At 40.1% G+C, this 21393-nt stretch overlaps 1 protein-coding gene across 5 annotated transcripts in view; it reads left to right on the top strand.

The window, feature by feature from the left end:
- Positions 1-5974: 5974 nt before the first annotated feature.
- NUP153 (nucleoporin 153) overlaps positions 5975-21393 on the top strand; it is a 77308-nt gene continuing 61889 nt past the window's right edge. The window contains exons 1-4 of one of the 5 annotated variants that reach the window (XM_027601135.2): positions 9227-9294; positions 11268-11436; positions 11580-11719; positions 12341-12480. Coding sequence is in view for 2 of the 5 variants with exons in the window: in XM_027601133.2 (XP_027456934.2) it covers positions 8808-8918 (111 nt within the window). In the remaining 3 variants the exon portion in view is untranslated. Of the gene's footprint in view, positions 8919-9159; positions 9295-11267; positions 11437-11579; positions 11720-12340; positions 12481-21393 lie in introns of those variants that run through there. The other 4 variants (XM_027601136.2, XM_027601137.2, XM_027601133.2 and 1 more) reach the window with 4 other exon arrangements.

Below are 21393 nucleotides of genomic sequence, written 5' to 3'. Positions count from 1 at the left end.
AGACCTTAAGAGAAGGAAGATGCTGGTACCTGAGGAAGCCTGGCTGCAGAAGGGTCAGCCCATAGGGATAAGGAGTTAAAGGAGAGGCATATTCGCAATGGCCAACAGTGAAAACAGAAAAATGGCTTTTCCTTCCCAATCTTGGCAACTCCTAGTGCCCTTTTATAGATTGGTCTCCTTACCAGCCAGCTGCAGACCGTTACCTGTTTGCAGTCACTGCAGCGCTCTGACTGGCATTATCTAGTAGCAGAGAGCTGAGGAATGATACTTCCATGTTAGCAAGCATTAAGCTAAGATCACTCATCTCAGCACTTCGGTTGCAAGGGATGGGCCTAAAAACAGGTGCTTCTTGTAGGAAGTGCTTATGAGTCACTGCTGACTCACAGCGGGGGCAAGATTTTATGAGCAAGCAAGTGAAAAAGAGCTGGTTTAACTGTTACTAATTTAAAGCGTCTAAGTTATGGCTTGGATTTAATTGTGGCTGGCAGAAGCTGTTTGTTGCTTGGTTCGGGCCTCTACGGAGACTGATGGTCTGCTTTGATGTTTTAATTCGATGCATGAACTTAAACCTTCACGTGCGAGGTGGTTTTCCCTCACGGGGGGTGGTGTGTTTAAGTAGACTTTGCTCAATGTCTGTGGAGTTGCTTTTGTTTGCATGGCAATACTGCCTACTTAGTATTGAATGTAGAATAGTAAGTATAACTTCACTCGCATCTGCTTTGGAGAATATTTGAAAAGTTCTTTTTGGTTTTTGGATTTGAAGAACCGTATTTTTCATAGCCCACGATATTCTATTGTCTATATAATGGATCCAAACAAGGTGAGATATGTTGAGGTCATAGGCCACGGGTTATATACACACTGGCTTAAAAATCAGCTTATCAACTAACCATTAAATCAACTCTGCTACCTATGATAATGGAGAATAAGGATGTGTTAAATCCAGAACTTCATTTCAGGTAGCTATCTAGCTTCCTTTGGAAAAAGAAGCCAATGAAAATAAAAAGAAAAATATGTTTAATTTTGTTTCTGCTTGCTCTGGAGTAAGGTGAAACGTACCAAATGTTAAATAAGAGGAAAAAATCTACATGCTCTATAAGCTGCTGGTTCATCAACTCTTAAATTGTTGGTTGTTGTAGATTAATGAGGAAGGGGGAATTCCTAAGCCTGCTCTTTATAGAAACTTTGGATAACTCATTACCTTGATGCCTTCATCTGTAAGTGTTCAAATGAGCAAATGTATTTATGTTTGGCTTCCAGGAGGGACGGTGTAGGTGAGTTTTTTAAAAATGATTTATTTCTTGTATTTCATGTTTTATGCCTTCCTTACTGTAGGAGGAAAAAACTCTAGGTGTGTGTGGGAAGAATAGTTTTGATGAGCAGGTGCAGAAAATCTTTAGACTAAAGGGTCCATTATTATTAATTTTTTCCAGAAATAATTTTTGGAGAAAATACTGCATCAGAATATTGTATTGACTTCATAGCACTTATTTAAGAGCTCAAGCTATTAGAGGTAGGTAATCTTCTGAGTTGTTTTTATGATTTGTCAAGTTGAAAGCTGTTATTTCTGTTACAGTTTAGGAAAGGTGAAATCTATACATTTTACTCCAAGCTGCCTGGCTTCTTTGCTTGCATTTTAGATGTTGGATGCCAACCCAGTACTGTGAATATTTGCTCTTAGAGTTTGTTCCTGCTTGCTTTTCTACCTTGACAGTAATTTTGTGAGTGCTTTGGAAAGAGGAAAGTCATAGCACTTCTAAGGAGGTAGTCTGATATTTCTTTTCTCAGCTCCTAGCTTCTTGGATTATGAGATATTTTATTCTACATCCATGTCCTTTGTTTCTCACGAGTTAAGGCTAAAAAGAAAACTCGTACAAATAAGGATATTTGGGAATTAGCAAAATGTTCTTTAAATATCTATGCACAGGTATATTTCATAACTAATGTTTAGTTTCAGGCCCTTAACATTTCAGATGTGCTTTATAAATTCCGGTGGCATGGTTAATTCTCAAATGTCATGTGCATATGAGTCACCTGGATATCTTGTTAAAATGCAGATTCTGATTGAGAAGGCCTGGGATGGGCAGAGACCCTTTACAAGTTCCTGGGGGACTGGTGCTGCTAGTCCATGAGTAGCAAGAGGCCAAAAGACACATTTCAACTGGGTAGGTTGTGCCTTTCTTGTGGTGGTGAGATGATGTGTATGTTAGGGTTGTTAACATGTTAATTCACAGAATGCTCTTGAAAAGAAACATCATAATGAATTGAAGTCTGATAAATTCAAGCATTCTCTACAAATGCTTTAAGAAAAAAAGAAAGAAAAAATGAAAAAGCTTAGTGCAAGCAAATTGAGTTTTGCAAACATTATAGTTGTACATAGCTGGCAACCTTAATGATGAGTTCAGTTTTTTAATGTAACTGGTTAATTATATTTTTAAAAATGAAATCAAGCCAGTAGATTTATTGTATAGGATGAATCTAGTAGCATGTGTTTAGAATCTAGAATGTAGAATTTTGAGGGTGAGTTATTAGGGTCATGTTCTAGGGGCTAATAGACCATAATGCAGTAAACTTTAAGAGAACTCAAAATGATAAAGTGTAATGCCCCATGTGAACAGAGGTTGTTTTACTGTTTGGTACATTGACATATACTAGAAACCACCAGATAGTAGGTCCTCAGTAAATGTTTTTTAATATTTAGATTATGTTTATAAATGATTTATAACTATCCACATCTCCCTTTAGCCTTGGTCTCAATTGTTTATACTTATACTAGTGTATATTTGAATATTAGCCAAAAATGTTTAATCCTAGCTAATTCATTAACTATCTTGTTAGGATGGAACTGGTCTTCCTGAATTTGGTTATTATTGAATCCAATAGAACTGGATTTCTATTTAGAATTGTTAAGTTTAAAATATGCCTTAAACTATAATAGAATATATGTAAACACGTATATGCCAAAGGCTAGTATACATTGATGTAAGTAGGAAGAGGAAAAAATCTTATATGGCATGTTAGAATTAAGTGATATATGTAGTTAATCAAAATTTGATATTAGTTAGTTCATTTAGTCTTAAGTATTACTTTATTCCCCAAAGACAGAGAACACAGTAAGTTAATGAGAGCATAATGAGGTGCATCTTTAAATATCTTCCCAATGTTATGGCCCCTCTTCCTTCAAATACAAACAGACAAAAACCCAGTAACTTTCTAGAATCCCAACCCCACTTTGGATTTTCTCCAGTTGAGACTGAAGTGTATAATGAATTAAAAAAAAGAAATGAATTTCACTTTATTTTTCTATATAATGAAATGCTTGGTAATAATTAGCACATGAAAATGTGTGAAGATCATAGAGATCTACCCAAAACTACTCTCAAAAAAATAATAATTTGCTTCAATAGACATTACAGTGGATACTTCATTTTATGTTAAGATAAAATAAACATAATTTTCTAACTTCTTATAATTCTCATCTCTAAATACTCCCTTGGCCAGAACTGACTACCTTTTGAAGAATATATAAAGGCTGTTTTTCAATCCAGATTGGCCTTAGACTAAATTGTATTTCATTTGAAATGAGTGGATAGTTTTTATCTTGTAGAGCAGGGTGAGCAGCCTCTCCCTGTGCTCTTTCATAGTTGTCAGACAGTTACCATATTGTATGGGGGGAAGATAAAAAAGTTTTTTTGGGGGGCGAGGCAGGGGCCCTATTTATAACAGGCTTTTCATAGATTGAGATCTCTCCCAATTTAACCAACCATTTTGGTTGAAAAAACTGGGTCCAGGTTTAAGAAAAGTGAAGTTGGGCTAATCTTTGTTGAAAACTTGGTTATTGGGAAGGAATTCCTGTGTTTTGTCTGAGGTTCTGCTACTTGGTCTGAATATAAATAGCTGTTAGTTTTTCTCCTTATCCTTCACGTATTCTTTTTTTATGATATACTTTGAATTCTGTTGATCTTGCTAATGTGGCTTCTCTCTGAATTTGGAAGCCTAATGTAGGATGTCCCTTCCACCCAAATGGCCCAGCTGATCTATTCTTCACTCCCATCCTACTGCATATCCTCATGTCCCCACGCCACGAGAAGGGTCCTTGCATTCCCATGTGATCCTAAGCCAGATATTTGAGTCTGGTCTTTCCAGTGCTGTCGTACCATAAAGTTGGCAAATGTCCATTCTCACTATGCAGTAAGACAGAACGAGTATCTAAACATTTTAGTCAGTGTAGAGGCCATCGGAGAGAGAGAGAGGTTTCTAAGGTATGCTAGTCTCCATTAAAGTGGAAAATCATCTTTTCAAAGAAAAAAGTTTTAAGTGGTAGATAGGTTTCTAAACTGGCTAAAAAATGACAGAGTGAGCGCAAAAGCATGGGCTTTGGAGTTAGCAGGAGGAGAAATCATTCAAATATTGACTCTGCCATTATGTTAAAAATAATTAAAAAAATATTTTTTATTCCCTCAGTGCCCAGTTTCCTTATTTGTAAAAGTTCCTCTAAGGATTGTTAGGATTACACGAGAATCCCTCTATAACATTATCATAGGGATTTGTTCATGATGCTGTTGAATGCTTTATCATTGAATAAATAAATTAATTTGAGAAATAATTTGTTATGTAGTATAGAAAACAAATATGTACAAACTCAGAAGGATTATATAAAGCAGTTTAGCTGTATTCATCAGTATATAATTTATTACAATAAAATAGAAAGTCGACATTGGTAGTGATTAGCTGTAGTATTATACACAGTGACTGCTACGTATCAACACTGTTCTATGTGTTCAGGATATGGAAGTGAGAAAAAAAAAATCCTTGTCTTCATGGAGTTTAAAACCTAGTAGGGGAGAAATGAGTTTCTATTAAAATACACTCATTGAAACAACCCAAAACTTAAGATCACTTCTCAGAGGTCTAAAGATTGATGGGAATAGAAATTAATAATAAGGAAAAGAATGAATAAAAAAGATAGCTAGTTCATAACACAAAACTTATGAGTGATATCATCCAATTCTGTGAACTACAGAATCTTACTGGTTTTTTAGGGATTAAAATGATCATCTATAGGAATTGACTAATTATAAGTACTAAATAATAATTATTCCCTTCGTGTTAATTCCTACTATGGCTGGAATGATTTCAAGAATCCCTATTACTGTTCCATGTCATTTGATACTTTTTTCCAATTTATATATAGTATCTGTTAGAGAAATGTTCATTTGTATGTTCGAATGCGGGCAGATTGTTTAAATTTTATAATCAGAATAGCTTTATTAAAATCCATTCTATTACTAGTAATTCCTAACTGAAGAATGAGTCCTGTACCAAAAATGTATGAGGAACTCTTAAGTTTGGTGATTTATAACTCCAAACTGAATTTCAGCATAGAAACAATGTTATTTTTGAATCCCAAACTATGCACAAGAAGTTACTTCATCCCACAGTGAGGCTGATACTATTTCAGGGTAAAATTAGGCTGTAGGAAGTTTTGAATGTGAATTTCTTCTTGCCTTTTATTTCTTCTCTGCTGTTAAGCCTGGTAACATTTCCAATAACGCAGTAACATGAATGTGGAATGTGGGAATAATGTATTATTCTTCCCTTAAATACTGTTTTACTTCAAAGAAATAACTATAAAATGGGGTAAATAATTGAGATCAAGGCTAAAGGGGAGGTGGATTTTTCCATACTTCCTCAATTCCTACCAATTTTCTTTTAAGATTTTTTTAAAAGATTTTATTTATTTATTTGAGAGAGAGAATGAGATAGAGAGAGAGAGCATGAGGGGGGGAGGTTCAGAGGGAGAAGAAGACTCCCTGCTGAGCAGGGAGCCCGATGCGGGACTCAATCCCGGGACTCCAGGATCATGACCTGAGCCGAATGCAGTCACTTAACCAACTGAGCCACCCAGCTGCCCCAAGATTTTTTTTTTTTTTTTTTTTTGAGAGACAGAGTGAGAGAGTGGCAGCGGGAGAAGCAGACTCCTCGCTGAGCAGGGAGCCCAATGTGGGGCTCAGTCCCAGGACCCTGGGATCATGACCTGAGCTGAATGCAGATGCTTAACTGACTGAGCCACCCAGGCGCCCCAATTCCTACCAGTTTTCTATTCTGAAGTTTGTCTTAGTTTGGCCCAGCTCTTTTGCATGTCCTTTTCAAAGCTTGGATATGAAGGCTGTCCCACACACACATCAAATAACAAACCACCAAGAAAGGGATGATTTTTGAGTCCCAGCCAGTTCACTCTCCTGTGCTGGAAATTCTGAATCTGGTAGGGTGAAAAGGGAAAATGAGGTAGGGCTACAGTTTCATCTTCTATGTATGCAGCCGGATGAAAGATTCAGGTACAGGGGTGCCTGGGTGGCTCAGTCATTAAGCGTCTGCCTTTGGCTCAGGTCATGATCCCAGGGTTCTGGGGTGGAGCCCCGCATCGGGCTCCCTGCTCAGCGGGAAGCCTGCTTTTCCCTCTCCCACTCCCCCTGCTTGGGTTCCCTCTCTTGCTCTGTCTCTCTCTGTCAAATAAGTAAATAAATAAATAAAATCTTAAAAAAAAAAAGATTCAGATACAGATCTTCCCCATGAGTTAGCTTATTAGCAAATACCTAGCTAAGAACTGTGAAAGAGAAACAATTGTATTTAAAAAGGTTGAGGTGCTTCAGGGGAAAGAGTTATGTATACCTGAGGGGTCTAGGGGGTAGTTACTGGTGGAGCCCGGGCATGGAGGGAGGAGGATCAGGAAACAGAAGAGGAAGTAAATTAACTTTGTCTGTCATATTTAGCAACTTTTTATAGTCTTGGTGATTATTGTCAGAGGTACCACTGAAAGCCATTTGCTCTATAAACTTATGCCTGATACAGCACGTTTCCTTAGGTGCTGAAAGGTACTACAAAATCCAAGGTACTGGAAGTTTGGTTTCACAATCTGACTTACATGATTATTAGAGTGATTTGAATTGCACAGTTTGGTGGTGAAGATGGTATGAATGTCTTAAAGAGTTAATTCGTATCTGATAGCTGGATATTACATGCTTTCTCTCTAAGCAGTTATTACAAGTTATATATACATTAATGCTTTCATCAGAACCACCACCCTGTTGAGGTAAATGTTCATTCTATTTGCAGATGAGGAAACTGAAGCTTAGAAAGAGGATCAGTAACTTCCCCAAGGCTACACAGCTAGTAAGTGATAGATTTGAAATTAAGTCTGAGTCCAAAGCTATTATTAAGCTTTAAAATCAATTGTCTCAAATGGAACACTAACCCTGTGTGTTTTTTCTTTGTTGTTGTTTTTTCAGCAGATTTTTTCCCCCTACTAATTTGTGCACTTGTTTCAACTCTTAAACATTGAGTTACAGTCGTGGCTTTGACTGCTGGGCTTGAAGGTGCCACCTGAATTCTCTGAACCCCAGTCCTATCAGTTGAATGGAAGGGCTGGACCATGTGACCACCAAACCCTTTCTAACGGTCAATTCCTACAATCTCTATTCTTTGTGGGTTCAGCCTTTGATCCTAGCTTACTTACTTTCCTAAATATAATGCTTTCTATTCGGAGCAAATATATGTATACTTTTATGACCGGTAACCTACCACTTACCTCTAATGTGAGCTGACTGCGTGGGTAATAATTTTAACCATTTATTGCATTTCTTGTATACCAGGACAGGTACTAAGTACTCTACAGAAATGATCACAACAGCTCTATACCGTGGATTTTGGGGTTCCCATTTTAGAGAGGAAGAAGCCAAAGCTCAGAAAGTTTTGACTTATCCAAGGTCAAGCTAGAGAATGATGGAGCCAGCATTCCAGCCCTCCTGTTTGATAGCAAAGCCCTTACATGTTAATGGGACATTAATGAAACTCATTTTCTAATTCATCTTTAGGCTTAAAGATCTCGGACGTTGTTTTTCAACCTTTAAAAAAAAATTGCTCCATATTAGCTCCTGTTTTTGATTTTACTGTCTGCCCGCTTTACCAACCGATGGGAAAGTAGAAGGAAAGGAGGTTACTGTTTTTACGTTGAACGCCTCTTTCAAAGTCTAAGTTTACGGCTAAGTGCAGTAAAAAGAATGGAGCTCCGGGCTTTGTGCCTCTGCGCGGATCCGCGGATCTCCTTCCGCGTCCTCCTTTCCGAGAACTCGGGTTCTTCCGCTGAACTACTCTTCCCAGCGTGCCGCGCGGCCGAGAGCGCGGGCTTGACCGGCCCTCCCTTGCTCTTGGCCTATCATTCGGTCGCAGCGTGATGATGCAAGCGCGTCGGGCGCTGACGAGTGACGGCGTTCTGGCTCGCGACCGCGGCGGCGGCCTTAGCAGCGGCAATAGGCGCAATAGCGGCGGCGACTGCAGGGACGACGACGACGACGACGGCGGGGCGGGCGCTGTGCGCAGAGGGGAGGGGTAGGCGGGCGGCGCCGGCGGCTTCAACTGCGGCAGCTACAGCTAGGGCGACGGAAGAATCCCCATCAGCCGGCGATCGAGTTAGGCCTAAGCAGCGCCTGGAGAGGCTCTCTCTGTCCTCTGCGGGGGATCTCCATAGAGACCGTGACATACACAGAGGCGGGGGTCCGCGGGAGGCTGCCGGACCGGAGCCAGCTCCTCGGCCTCTCTCGCCGCCACCGCCTTCCCTGCTGCCAGCGCGCATTTTCTCTCCACTCCTGCTCGAAACCTCGCGGCTCCTGGTGTGCCTGTGCTCCGGTGTGTGGGCAGCGAAGGCGGACTTTTGGGCTGGGGCCGGGCGGGGGGGGCTCTAAGGCCGCCACCTCTGCCTCTCCCGCCCCCTTACCCGCCCCGAAGCGGGAAGCAGCGGAGGCTCCGCCATGGCCTCGGGAGCCGGAGGAATAGGAGGGGGCGGTGGCGGCAAGATCCGGACGCGGCGTTGCCACCAGGGGCCAATTAAGCCTTACCAGCAGGGGCGACAACAGCACCAGGTACGGGACCCCGATGTGGTGGTGTCTCAGCGGGTCGGGAACTCAGCGGGTGGGAACAGGCGGTGAGGGGCCCTGGCGCCCCACGTGGAGCGGACGGTAGGGCCTGCGGAAAGGCCCGAGCCAGGCGGCGGGATCTCAGGCCGCTGGGGTGGCGACGGGAAGTGGGCTGAGACAGGCCCGTCTTTGCGGCACACACGTGTGGTTCGGGCCGCCTCCCCCCCAGCCTTCTGGGACAGGGGCTTCCCCAGACGGGCGTAGGGCGGGAACGGAAATTCTAGGCCTACGATGCGCGCATTTCTTTCGTTTTTGGCGGGGACTGGGGGGTTTGAGCGTATTACTCACGTTCTCTCGAGGGAGAAAGAAGATGTGGCTGGAGGTTCGTATGCTTGCTGTTTTCTAGTCTCCCGCGTTTCAGTTTGTGTGGGGAGGGGGCTGTCCCCCGGCAGTCTGCTTCCGAGGCACCGGGGGTGAGGATGGGGCGCTGTTACACAGAAAGTGGAATAACTTTGTTTCATCTTATTAATTTCGCGTCTCCCCTGCCGGTGTCCTTCGATCTGAGAGCATCTGCTTAGATTCCGCCCCCCCCACCCATAACCGGGTTATAGTTACCTAGGCCCTGGGGCATTTTGAAAGTCCCTCTCCACCCCTTACGTCTTTTCTCCGCTGCGAGGCTCTTCCCTCTTTCCTTCTATCCTCCCCCCCACCCCATTTTATTTTGGAGGCTAGAATTGGCTATTATGCACAGTTGACCGGGACTCCAGTCCTGATCTCATGCACGAAATATTTTAATATTACGGGGTGTATTCTAGAAGTTTAGGTACTTTTGACACCCAGGAATGTTGGCGGTCTTATCATTAACCACCTTGTGCACTCATGGGTGTTTGAAATTATGAAAACGAGTTTATCCTAATTGTAAATGAGACATTTGATTTTGAGAAAATCCGATTTTTAAAAACCTCTTACTTGTTTGCTATGGGAATTGAATAGGAAACTGTTAAAAATTTATTTTAATAAAAGTCACTTACAAAACTTATCAGACAAAGGTGCAGGAAGTCTGTGTCTTAAACTTGTTAAAAAACAAAAGTATAGCAAAAAGGTCTGATAACTTGTTGCATCCTGTTAAAGGTAGAATTCCTAGATTGCTTTATTCTGGATGGTGATGGTTTTTGAATAACATGTTTGGTGATGGTGTTAAATTGTATCATTAAAAAAAACTTTTAAAGTAGAAATTTGGGGGAAATTTTTCTTTAATGGTAAAAGTGGTGATTTACAATATTAAGTAGCTCTCTGCTAATGGTTAGAAGTCTTGACATTACGTTTTCCTCCAGATATATACAGAAAATGATTGGTTTTCAGATTTCTTTGTGAGGAACCAGGGGGTACTTAGAGGCAAATTTAAGATTAGAATTCAGGTCACACGCCTGGCCATTTAACCTAATCCTTTTGTAGAATGGAAGTTAGACACACATGCTTTCTGTTTCTCCTGAAGAATAAATGTCTTTGAGTGCTTTCTTAGATCTTCTTAAAGGAAAGTTACTATATAAAAAGCGAAATGTTTTAAATACATATATTGTATGGTCTGGACAGAGATTGGAAAGGAGCTAATATATTCCAGGTGGCAAAAGTTACAATCACAGCTTATTTTTAAATGTACTTACATAAAAATCTAATTTTGGGGAGATGATGCCTTAACATCATAATACCTATGATCCCAGTTGTCTTAGAGCTGATATGATTTTAGGCTGTTTAGTTTTGCTTTAGAGTTTGATAATTTATCATTTCTCCCCATCTAGAATACTTTTAGCTTTCTGTCCTAGCCATTTAACTGAAGAAGAAAATACATTTTAGCTTTTGGATTGTGATTAAAGATGTTTGGGGTTTCTTGATCAACCCTGCCAGTGTTACTTAATGTTAGCAGAAACTACCAAAGTATCCAGGAGTATACCAAAAAAATGTTCAGTCTTTAAAACCTTAAAATAAAAACTGTCTTTAGTCCTTGCTGGAACTTTTGTGGACTTAAAAGACTACCTGCTTGCTGTCTACTGTCTTAGGTTTGTCACCTCTATGTTTTGTAGCAGCTGCTGAGTCATCATGAATAGCAAGGAGCTTCATGACATGGCATGTTTTACACTAATGTTACTTGATTAAGTGTCCATGGGTTTCTGGGCAAAAATGAAGTTTTTTGCTGTGTAGTAGAGGGTTGGAATAAGAATGAGAGGTCTGGCCCTGTTAGTTCATGGATGTTTGCCATTGCCTGTCAGGCCAATTAGCTTGTGCAGTCATGCAGTACCTGCAACTTTTGCGTGTGTTCTACTGACTTGTAATTTCCTGTTTTGACTTCTGGTTTAGCTCTGCTGAGATACATCTAAAGATTACATTTTTTCCTTTTAACTTCTCATCTTTAAAATGCCATCTTTCTTGAAGTTTGGAAACAGAAATCCATTGTCTTACTCAACTAACTGAAGGGTAGTAACTTAAAGAATTGTAGAAGCAAAAATGAAGAGCAGCCCTGAATAATGTAAGTCGATCATTTTCACTTGCCTTCTAACTCAGCCCAGATGCCTTTAGGAAATGGTATCATTTTTCTAGTTGGGAATGAACAGGTCACCAAAGATGCGGTTTTTGTCACCCCTTCAGTTTCCTTTCCCATTTCTTGTGCAGATTGTCAGGCCCAGGAAGTCAGCTCTGGCTATTAAGCTTTTCTTAATAGTCACCACAAAAAACTTGAGCCCGTGGGGAAACCAAAACCTTGCTGGGGAAACCAAAACCTTGCCTGGGAAAGAGTCTACTGCCACCTCCTGGTGAGAGGGAATTACTTGTTTTTGTCCTTTCTTTGGGGGGTGTGTTTAAGGGGTTTTTGTCTTCTGGTTTGGAGCTGAGGGAATCCACTCATTTTATCTGCCTGGATGTAGTTTGTCTTACACCAAGTCGGTTTTTGCATTTAGCTATTTTAGAAAAAGGAGGGAACCTCTTTATTGAGTAGCTTAGATTAGGAGTCTGCAAACTTTTTTTTGTAAAGGGCCAGATAGTAAATATTTTAGGCTTTGTTGCCGCAAGTTCGTTGTTTTGTTTTTACAACCCTTTAAAAAATGTAAAAATCATTCTTAGCCTGAGGCTTGTATAAAAACAGGCTGAGGGCTGAATCTGGCCCACAGACCATGGTTTGCCCAACCCTGATTTATATGATAGTTTGGGATTTTTTTGTTCGGTAGTTTCTATATGATACTTTCTTCCATTATGTCCCACTTGGGATCTGATGGGGGAAAAAGTATTCTCAGTTTTGTAATGGAATGATAATTTAGACATGGAATACCTAAGTCATTCCAGAAGTCACTAAGTGGTTCTGCCTTTACTTTTATCTTTATTTGCTTTATTTTATCTTATTATTTTTTAAAGATTTATTTATTATTTATTTATTTTAGAGAGCAAGTGAGCACGAGCGGGAGGGGCAGAGGGAGAGGGAGAGAGAATCTCAAGCAGATTCTGCGTTGTGCACGGAGCCCAACTTGTGGCTTGCTCTCATGACCCTGAGATCAGGACCTGAGCCGGAACCGAGAGTCAGGTACTCAACGCCTGAGCCACCCAGGTGCCCCATTTGCTTTATTTTAGATGTTAAATACTATCAGTGGAAACAGAACTGGGAATAGTTGGTAGGGAAAAAATGTACTATAATGGAATTAGAGCATCCAGGTTTGAATCCTGTTCTGCCAGGACTTAGAGAAGTTACTTAAATTCTCTCTGCTTAATTTATGCGTCTGTAAAATGGAAATTGTTGTGAGGGTTAAATGAGATGAGTAAATCTCTTATAAGAGGACCTGGCATATGTATAGTAAGGACTCATTTGAAACTGTTGCGATTAAATACAACCTTTTGTTTGTTTTTAAAGATTTTATTTATTTGAGAGAGAGAGCACAAGCAGTGGGGAGTGGCAGGGAGAGGGAGAAGCAGTCTCCCCACTGAGCAGGGAGCCCGATGCGGGGCTCAATCCCAGGACCCCAGGATCACAACCTGAGCCGAAGGCAGTTGCTTAACCAACTGAGCCACCCAGGTGCCCTAAATACAACCTTTTTTTTTAAGATTTATTTATTTATTTATTTGACAGAGAGAGAGAGAGAGAGACAGCGAGAGAGGGAACATAAGCAGGGGGAGTGGGAGAGGGAGAAGCAGACTTCCCGCTGAGCAGAGAGCCCGATGTGGGGCTCGATCCCAGGACCCTGGGATCATGACCTGAGCTGAAGGCAGACGCTTAATGACTGAGCCACCCACGCGCCCCGTGACAATATCTTATAGGTAACTTTTAGTAGATTACTGCTTTGGGCTTTATTTGGTCTCCTATGGCTAGTTTGAAAGGATTTAGGGGTTCCTTTTATTGTCCTTGTTAGATTACTTTTAATTATCTATTAATACCAGCTCTATAATATGGATAACTAAAAATAAGAGACTAAGCCAGGTCATGTTTCTCCTTACTGCATTAGGACAGAGTTTTGAAGGAGGTTGAAATTTGTGGCCAGTTGTAGTTTAAAATCTTTTTAGCCAGCACAGTTTTTATGCTCATGTTTTTTTTGGCTTCATCTCTTGAGGTTGAGCAGATAAATGAAAAGTATGGATTTTAAGTGGCTAGCAGGATTTGGACTGTGGATAGGGGAACCTTGGCTGCTGAATGACTGTCTGTAGGTGGTAAAATATGACAGAGTAGCTTAAATTTGGAAGTTAAATTCAGATTATTGAAACCAGATTCAATATAACCATGTTAGAATTTGTATACTTCATTACTTTTTTCACTCATGGAAATAGTTGTGTGTTAAAGTTATAATACAGATGATTGTTAAAATTAATGTTAGAGTAGATATATTCTAAAACTAGCAATAACTGAAAGATTATGATGGCATCTAGATTTTTACTCTTGAGCATTTAAGATGTTTTTTTTTTTTTTTTTAAGATTTTTTATTTATTTATTTGAGAGAGAGAGAGAATGAGAGATAGAGAGCACGAGAGGGAAGAGGGTCAGAGGGAGAAGCAGACTTCCCGGCAAGCAGGGAGCCCGATGTGGGACTCGATCCCGGGACTCCGGGACCATGACCTGAGCCGAAGGCAGTCGTTTAACCGACTGAGCCACCCAGGCGCCCGCATTTAAGATGTTTTTATAATTAGATATTTTTTAAGTCTCATGTGAAGTCTTGGGTTCTTAGCCCTTACTCTTCATTTGGGTTTGGAGGGAGCAAGGGGGAAAACTGATTAGGGAAACTATGAAGTAAGACTTTCAGAAAAGTTTGGAAAGGAGAACCTAGTGACATGGGAGTTCAGTGGGTAACGAGAGGAGTTCAGGGGGTTACGAGAGGAGTTCTGTGGGGAGTGTGCACAGAACCCTGGAAGAAAAGGAAGTGACAGGTCTCAACATAAAGGCAGCCAAAAGAGCAGATAGAAATCAAAATGGAAGATAAATTGGGGTGCCTGGGTGGCTCAGTCGGTTAAGCGTCTGCCTTCAGCTCAGGTCATGATCCCAGGGTCCTGGGATCTAGCCTCCCTGCTTAGCGGGGAGCCTCCTTCTCCCTCTCCCTCTGCCCCCTCTCTGACCTGTGCTGTCTGGCTCCTGCTCGCGCGCGCTCTCTCCCTCTCTCTCTCTCACATTAAATCTTTAAAAAAAGAACTGAAGACAGGTTATATTTGATATTTATAGTTAGAGATCCAGTGAAGTTATTTGAGAAAGGAGATTTTATAATCTGAATGCTACTATTTAATAGAGGATAATGTGGAGAAAAGCGAGTTGAACAGAAGTCAAGAAAACTAAAAACTAATAGAAATAGCCTTATACAAGGAGAGGGAAGACCATATACTCATGGTAAGGAGTTGGCCATGTAGGAGAGATGTCTCATAATTCTGAAATTACAAATTGGTGAAGAGATACACAAGAAATAATGTCTTTTTTTTTTTTTTTCTTAATGAGTTCTGAGTTAGAATTGTGGAAGAGCCTTGTCCCTCCTCTACCCTCTTTCATTAATCCTTGGCTGGTTAAAAGTAATTTGAAAAGTTAATATAGTCGCAGTGTCTTACACATTGAATGTGCTTAATATGTATTTAGTGTTGAATTGGATTTACTTCTGGTCCCCAGATTATTTATTGTAAATATCAGTGGCATTTTTGACTTTTTTTTTTTTTTTGCCATGTTTTGGCAAACGAAGAACCCTTAGTTCTTGGAAAGAAAGAAAAGACTCAGTTTAACTAGTCCACATTTAAAGATTCACTCTTAACCCTTAAAATTAACTTCATTATTTATGATTACCTAGTGTAGACTTTGCTTTAGGGTTATAAGGAGTATTTTAAAAATGTTAATGCCCCATTTGTTTTGTTGATTTTCCTAAGCCCTTCATTAATTTTGCTTTCTTTGGCTACCTTTCTGCTTTTCTTCATTTAGTTGGCTTTGTGTTAATTTGTCATTCCAGAGGGATGGTTCCATTTTCCCGCACTCTTGGATAGGTTTCACAAGTTGTTTTTTGGAGGAAGGGCTATTATTGTGGCAACAAAATGATATTTTCTTAAGGTGAAACTATTACACCAAGAAAATGTATTACTTATTTTTGAATTCTAGATTTGCTGAAGTCCTTTTTAGCAATTTGTCACAGAATATTCCTTTGTGGGCATAAGAAATTGAGCAGTGCAGTTGTGGATAAATTTTTTTTTTTTATTGCAGTTGTAGATAAATTAAAACAGCTGATCTGTGCGCTGTACAGAACCGTGCCTGTCCTCACAGAGGTGATGCTCTAGTGGAGCTGATGGACAGACTGCTTACCATCCTGCTTGACAGATTGCCATCGTGTAGGAAGTACAGGGGGTGCCTGTCCCAGACTTGGAGGATCAGAGAAGGTTTTCTGTGGAAAACTGACATCAAGTTATAATGGTGGCAGTTTTGCTTACCACTGAAGCCTCTGAAAGTTAGAGAAGTTAATCTGGTAAAGTAGGACTTAAATATTCACACCGTAGTAGACCTTTACTCCGTGTATGTCTCTTTCCCAGTCAATTTTTTTTTTTATTTTTATTTATTTATTTGGCAGACAGCGAGAGAGGGAACACAAGCAGGGGGAGTGGGAGAGGGACAAGCAGGCTTCCCGAGGAGCAAGGGAGCCCAATGCGGGGCTCGATCCCAGGACCCTAGGATCATGACCTAAGCCGAAGGCAGACGCTTAACGATTGAGCCACCCAGGTGCCCCGTCAGGGTTAAGTGGTTCTTCTTCAGGTCCATATAGGAAGCTGATTTGCCTCATTCCCATAAAGACCTGAAACATTTTCTCTCAAGAACTCCTGAAAATGTAGACCTTCTTTAGTAATAGCATCAGAGGAGCTTTTCCCCTTTTCTAGTTTCTTCATTCTTTCTCACTTTTCCATTTAGTGGCTGATGTATCCTTTGGTACTTCAGAACTCTTAAAAAAAAAAAATTGCTGGGCAGGGAGGTATCTCTCCAAGTCTATTTGATAGACAAAGTCCCTTATCTCTTTATAGTCTACCCAGTTCTGTGCATAATCAGATTTCTATTTTCCCTATCAGTTTTTAAAAATTCTAACATCTGGTAGTTGGTTATTTACTATAATGAAGTGTGTTAAATAAGTCTTTTACATTGGAAATAGATTCAAAAGTAAGGCTTTTGAATCAAACTGCTGGTTTGATTTTCAGAGTTGATATTATAAAGTAGGTATTTAAAAAATTGATATAACGGTATGATGTATTTGATAATAAGATAATCATGGAAATAGGGTGGTCTTTTAGGTAAAACTTTTGTTTTTAAAGATTTTATTTATTTATTTATTTGGCAGAGACACAGCAAGAGAGGGAACACAAGCAGGGGGAGTGGGAGAGGGAGAAGCAGGCTTCCTGCGGAGCAGGGAGCCTGATGTGGGGCTTGATCCCAGGATCATGACCTGAGCTGAAGGCAGATGCTTAATGACTGAGCCACCCAGGCGCCCCCCCCCCCCGCCCCCAGCCTTTTTTAAAGATTTGATTAGGTATAACTTTATATTGTAGTTAAGCTTGTACGACAGTTAACGTTTACCAATGGCCTTAATTGGGAAACAGGTCACTGAGTTTTAGATGATTTTAGTACACTGGTTCTCAAACTTTAATTTGTGTGAGAATCACCTCAAGAGCTTCTTAAAACAAATTTGCATTTCTCACTTGCTCAAAGGTGACACCAATGCTGCTGATTTGAAGACTTTAATTTGAGATCTGCTGTTTTAGTCCTTTTATAGTGACTAGATAGGTATATAAGCTACAGAACAAAGGATTACACAGATTCACACACATATGATTAAAGAGTTATAAAAGGTTTCAGTAGTTTTTTAAGACTTATTAGATTTTGTATTTATTAATAAGGTTACCAGAACCTTAGCATGTGCCAAGGACAGTCCTATATTTAAGACTTCGCAATTTTTGTTCTCTCAGTCTATAATAGTTCACTAGAAATTTGCATGGCTAGATCTTTGCTTGTATAAAATAACTATCCCATTTTGCTCTGCTGCTTTATTTTTGTTCATAGCATTGAATCGCTATATTATGTGTTCATATTATATTTACTGGTGTGTTTGCTCCCAGAGAGCAGGAACTTGTTTCTGCTGTCGCCCCACTGTTCCTTGCCTGACATGTAGTGTGTGATTAGTAAGTATTGATAGAATGAACAAAGTAATGTCTGTGCTTACCTTTGTAAGTTAGACAAGATTCTAAAGTATTTTACAGAGATAAAGATTGGATGTAACTTTTGAGTAAGTATGAGTGCTTCCCCAAGTGTTGTATGTGTGTTCCTTTGTTAAAGCTACATGGACTGACTCTTTAATTTTCATGTTCATTAGGAAAAAAAATTAGCAAATAGCACTGCTTTATCAGTTAGGGACCCTGCAAGAAACAAAGAAAGAGTCTACATAGAGATATGCTGGTGGTTAAAGGAGTAGATACTGGATAGCAAGATGCCCAGAAATTAGCAGTAGTGGGAAGCTGCTACTCTTTCCAGGACTGGAAGGATAAGGAAGAAATGGTGTAGCTGGAGTAGAGGAATGGCCACCTGGCTGGAGCAGGGTTTTAGAGATGGGGCCTTTGATAAGAGAGGAAGCACAAGAACGACTTCTCTTTCCTGCCTTCCATTATCTCTAGTATCCCCTGGTATCTTAGGGGCCAGTCCTACCTTCTGGTAAGAAGCCAGTTTGGTTGGATGGCCTGTCAAGGATGGAGTGAGGGAAGAGCAAGTGAAGACCAATGCAGCATCAGATCTGTGATTTGATAGATTTTACTGTGTAGGAAGAGCTAAATTTATTGAGAGTAATGAATGGATAGAAAGAAAACCATTAATAATAGTGCAGGTAAAAACCATGGCTAAAGTTTGGGGATCACTGGGAAAATACTTGTATAAGCTGCATTATATTCAGCACAGTCCACTCACTGTAAGATTTGTTTTTTTGAGTAATTTTAGAGTATCTTACAATGTATTTTAATTACTGTCTGACTAGTGTTCCACATACATATGTTTTCCAGATCTTAGGACTTAAGTATAATTTTTATTTCCCTCTTACAGAGGGACCTTTTCCCTAAAATGTAGTTTCCTGAAATGCATCTAATTTCCTAATGTCTTTGACTAGATTGGTCGTTCTCAAACTTTAGCATACATAGGAACCACTCCAGAAAGTTTGTTAAAACAGGTGAGCCCCGCTTTTCTGAGTTTAGTCGGGCTTGGAGAGGGCTTGAGAGGATGCTGACATTACCCATAAAGGGACCACACTTTGGGAACCATTACATGCGAGTCCACTGAGCTTAATTTTTGTGGTTGCCTTAGGGTCATTTACCCTAAGAGGTATCCTGAAGTTAGGGATGTTGGTTTTTTTTATAATGGTTCCAGGTCAGTTTTAACACCTGTTCTTTCTTTTTACTGTCAGGATCTTCATGCTACCCTTCCTTATGCCACCAGTAACTCCTCTCTCGCAGTACTTTCCTTGTACTAGAGCAGCTGTGGGCTGTGATCAGATACATTGGTTACATTTTAGTTTAGAAAAGAGAAGGATCCAAGCAAAGCTCATGAACTTTAGTGAGTGAGCTTTATTTTATCCATTTTGACTATTCAATTTTGTTTACTGATTATTCTGCACAATACCTAATGCTGCCCCATAAGTGACCTTTAGTGAAGTATGGTGTTAATTTTAAGTTGCTCTGTACTCGCCCCCTCCTTTTTTTTTTTTTTTTTTTTTTTAAGGATTTATTTACCAGAGAGAGAGAGCAAGCACAAACAGGGAGAGGGGCAGAGGGAGAAGCAGGCTCCCCTCTGAGCAGGGAGCCCGATGTGGGGCTCCATCCCAGGACCCTGGGATCATGACCTGAGCCAAAGGCAGGAGCTTAACCGACTGAACCACCCAGGCGCCCCTAAAGATTTTTCATTTATTCATTTGAGAGAGCGAGTGAGCGAGAGCAGGGGGGAGGGGCAAAGGGAGAGGGAGAAGCGGACTCCCTGCTGAGCAGGGACCCCCCCCCCCCTCCAATCTGAGGCTCAATCGTAGGACCCTGGGATCATGACCTGAGTCACCCAGGCACCCTAGACTTGCCCCCTTAAGTGAGCAGGGATCACAGGGAATCTCTGGTATTTTTAGTAGCCTAACACCTTAAAAGTTCACAAAAAAACTTATTTTACCTTAAATTCTTGCTATCATGCTCAAGCTAACTTACCGCTTCTTATCAAGTTACTTTTTTTCAAGTCTTATTTAAATAATGTTATATCTTGTAGGGGCGCCTGGGTGGCTCAGTCCTTGAGCATCTGCCTTTGGCTCAGGTCATGATCCCAGAGTCCTAGGATCGAGCCTCGCATCGGCCTCCCTGTTCAGCGGGAAGCCTGCTTCTCTGTTTCCCACTCCCCCTACTTGTGTTCCCTCTCTCGCTGTGTCTCAGTCTGTCAAATAAATAAATTCTTAAAAAAAAAAAATAATGTTATATCTTGTAAGCACTTTTCAGTCTTTGAAATATATAGGGAGGGGGTAAATAAATATTTAAGTATAAATAACAAGTAAAAATAAATAATAATATTGTATGTATCTTTTTATAAATACTAAATCATGGATGTAGTTATATTAATCTTTCTTTCCAAAGGAACTAATACTGTGTAACATTAGCATTGAGAGGGGAACAGTGAATTTGTCCTTTTCAGTAGGGAGTCTTTTTTATAGGGCTGCTGGCTTTCTATGTTGCTGGAGAGCTTACATCATTGTGGTTCAAAATTTCTGTTTGGAGACTAGGTGGAAAAATAATTACATATTTCCCAGTTGTTACCTACACCTTTCAAATAGTGGAGAAAATACTATTCAAGTGCCAGTATTAGAAGTGTGTTCCATCTTTTCTGTTGACAGGATATTTCAAGGTCTCTTTGTCTTGGGTTAGCTTTCGGAGTAGATTTATATATTCTGCCTTGATTTTTAACTGTTTTTTGTACCTGCCAATTCATGTTTTCCCTCCTGTGATTCTTTCTTTGAAATTCTACTAATGCTACTTTATGAAGGAAATCATTGCTTAAACTTGCTTATCTCCCCTGTTTGTTTCTGCTATTTTTTTTTTCTTCCTCATTAGTAATAAAATTATTAGTATGTTACTGTTATATTTTGGAAATTGTGAAGTGCTTTCACATTATTTCGTTTGATCTTCTTATAATTCTCTCTCAGGTTGGAGTGGATGTTGTTGTTTTCCCTAGAGTAAATCAAAGTACAGGGATGTACTCAAACTTTATCCTAGCTCCTACCAATCCCAAAGCCCTTCCCTTATTTTATCCCTAGATAAACCATAGTGGTTGTGTTTGTACCTTAGGTAAGTTACTTAGTGCCTGGCACATAGCAAAGCTGCAATAAATGTTAATAGTACTGATAGTTGTACCACATTTTTTCCCCTCCCTTTAATAGTTGTCATAATAAAATTAATTCCTTAGATCTTCAGACAACATTTGATGTAACAGAATTTTCCCATCAAAAAAATCTTAGGTTATTTATTGAGTTTATTATGTTGGATTGTTATATATCTTTAAAAACCTCATTTTTATTTGTCCAATTTTTTTCTTAATGTGCAAGAAAATAATTGCTTGAGGAAGCTGTTGAAGGTATTGTTTATGTTGCTTTTTTTTTTTTTTTTGCAGTTTTATACCTTTATTTGACAATCAGCGATTAGTTCTCATCCACATTAACTAGATTTTTGAAAGTGGTGACAGGTACATAGGTAACCAACACATAGAGTTTGTTTGGTGAAACTTCGCCCTCGTTACATTTTCTGGACAACGGCACATGGGTATGGTTATGGACCATTCCTTATTCCTTTGGTCCAGACAAGTTTGTGGAGCCTGGTGTCGATGTGCACATCTGGAGTTCCCATCTCCTTCATGGCACATTTCCGGATCTCTTTGAGTGCCTGAGGGGCACGCTTTTTGAAGCCCACTCTGTGGATACACTTGTGGATATTGATAGTGTATTCTCTGGTT

The sequence above is a fragment of the Zalophus californianus genome, chromosome 7, assembly GCF_009762305.2.
Source record: "Zalophus californianus isolate mZalCal1 chromosome 7, mZalCal1.pri.v2, whole genome shotgun sequence".
Lineage (NCBI taxonomy): Eukaryota > Metazoa > Chordata > Mammalia > Carnivora > Otariidae > Zalophus > Zalophus californianus.
The sequence above is the reverse complement of the archived record's forward strand: the minus strand, read 5'-3'. Positions and strand labels throughout refer to the sequence as shown.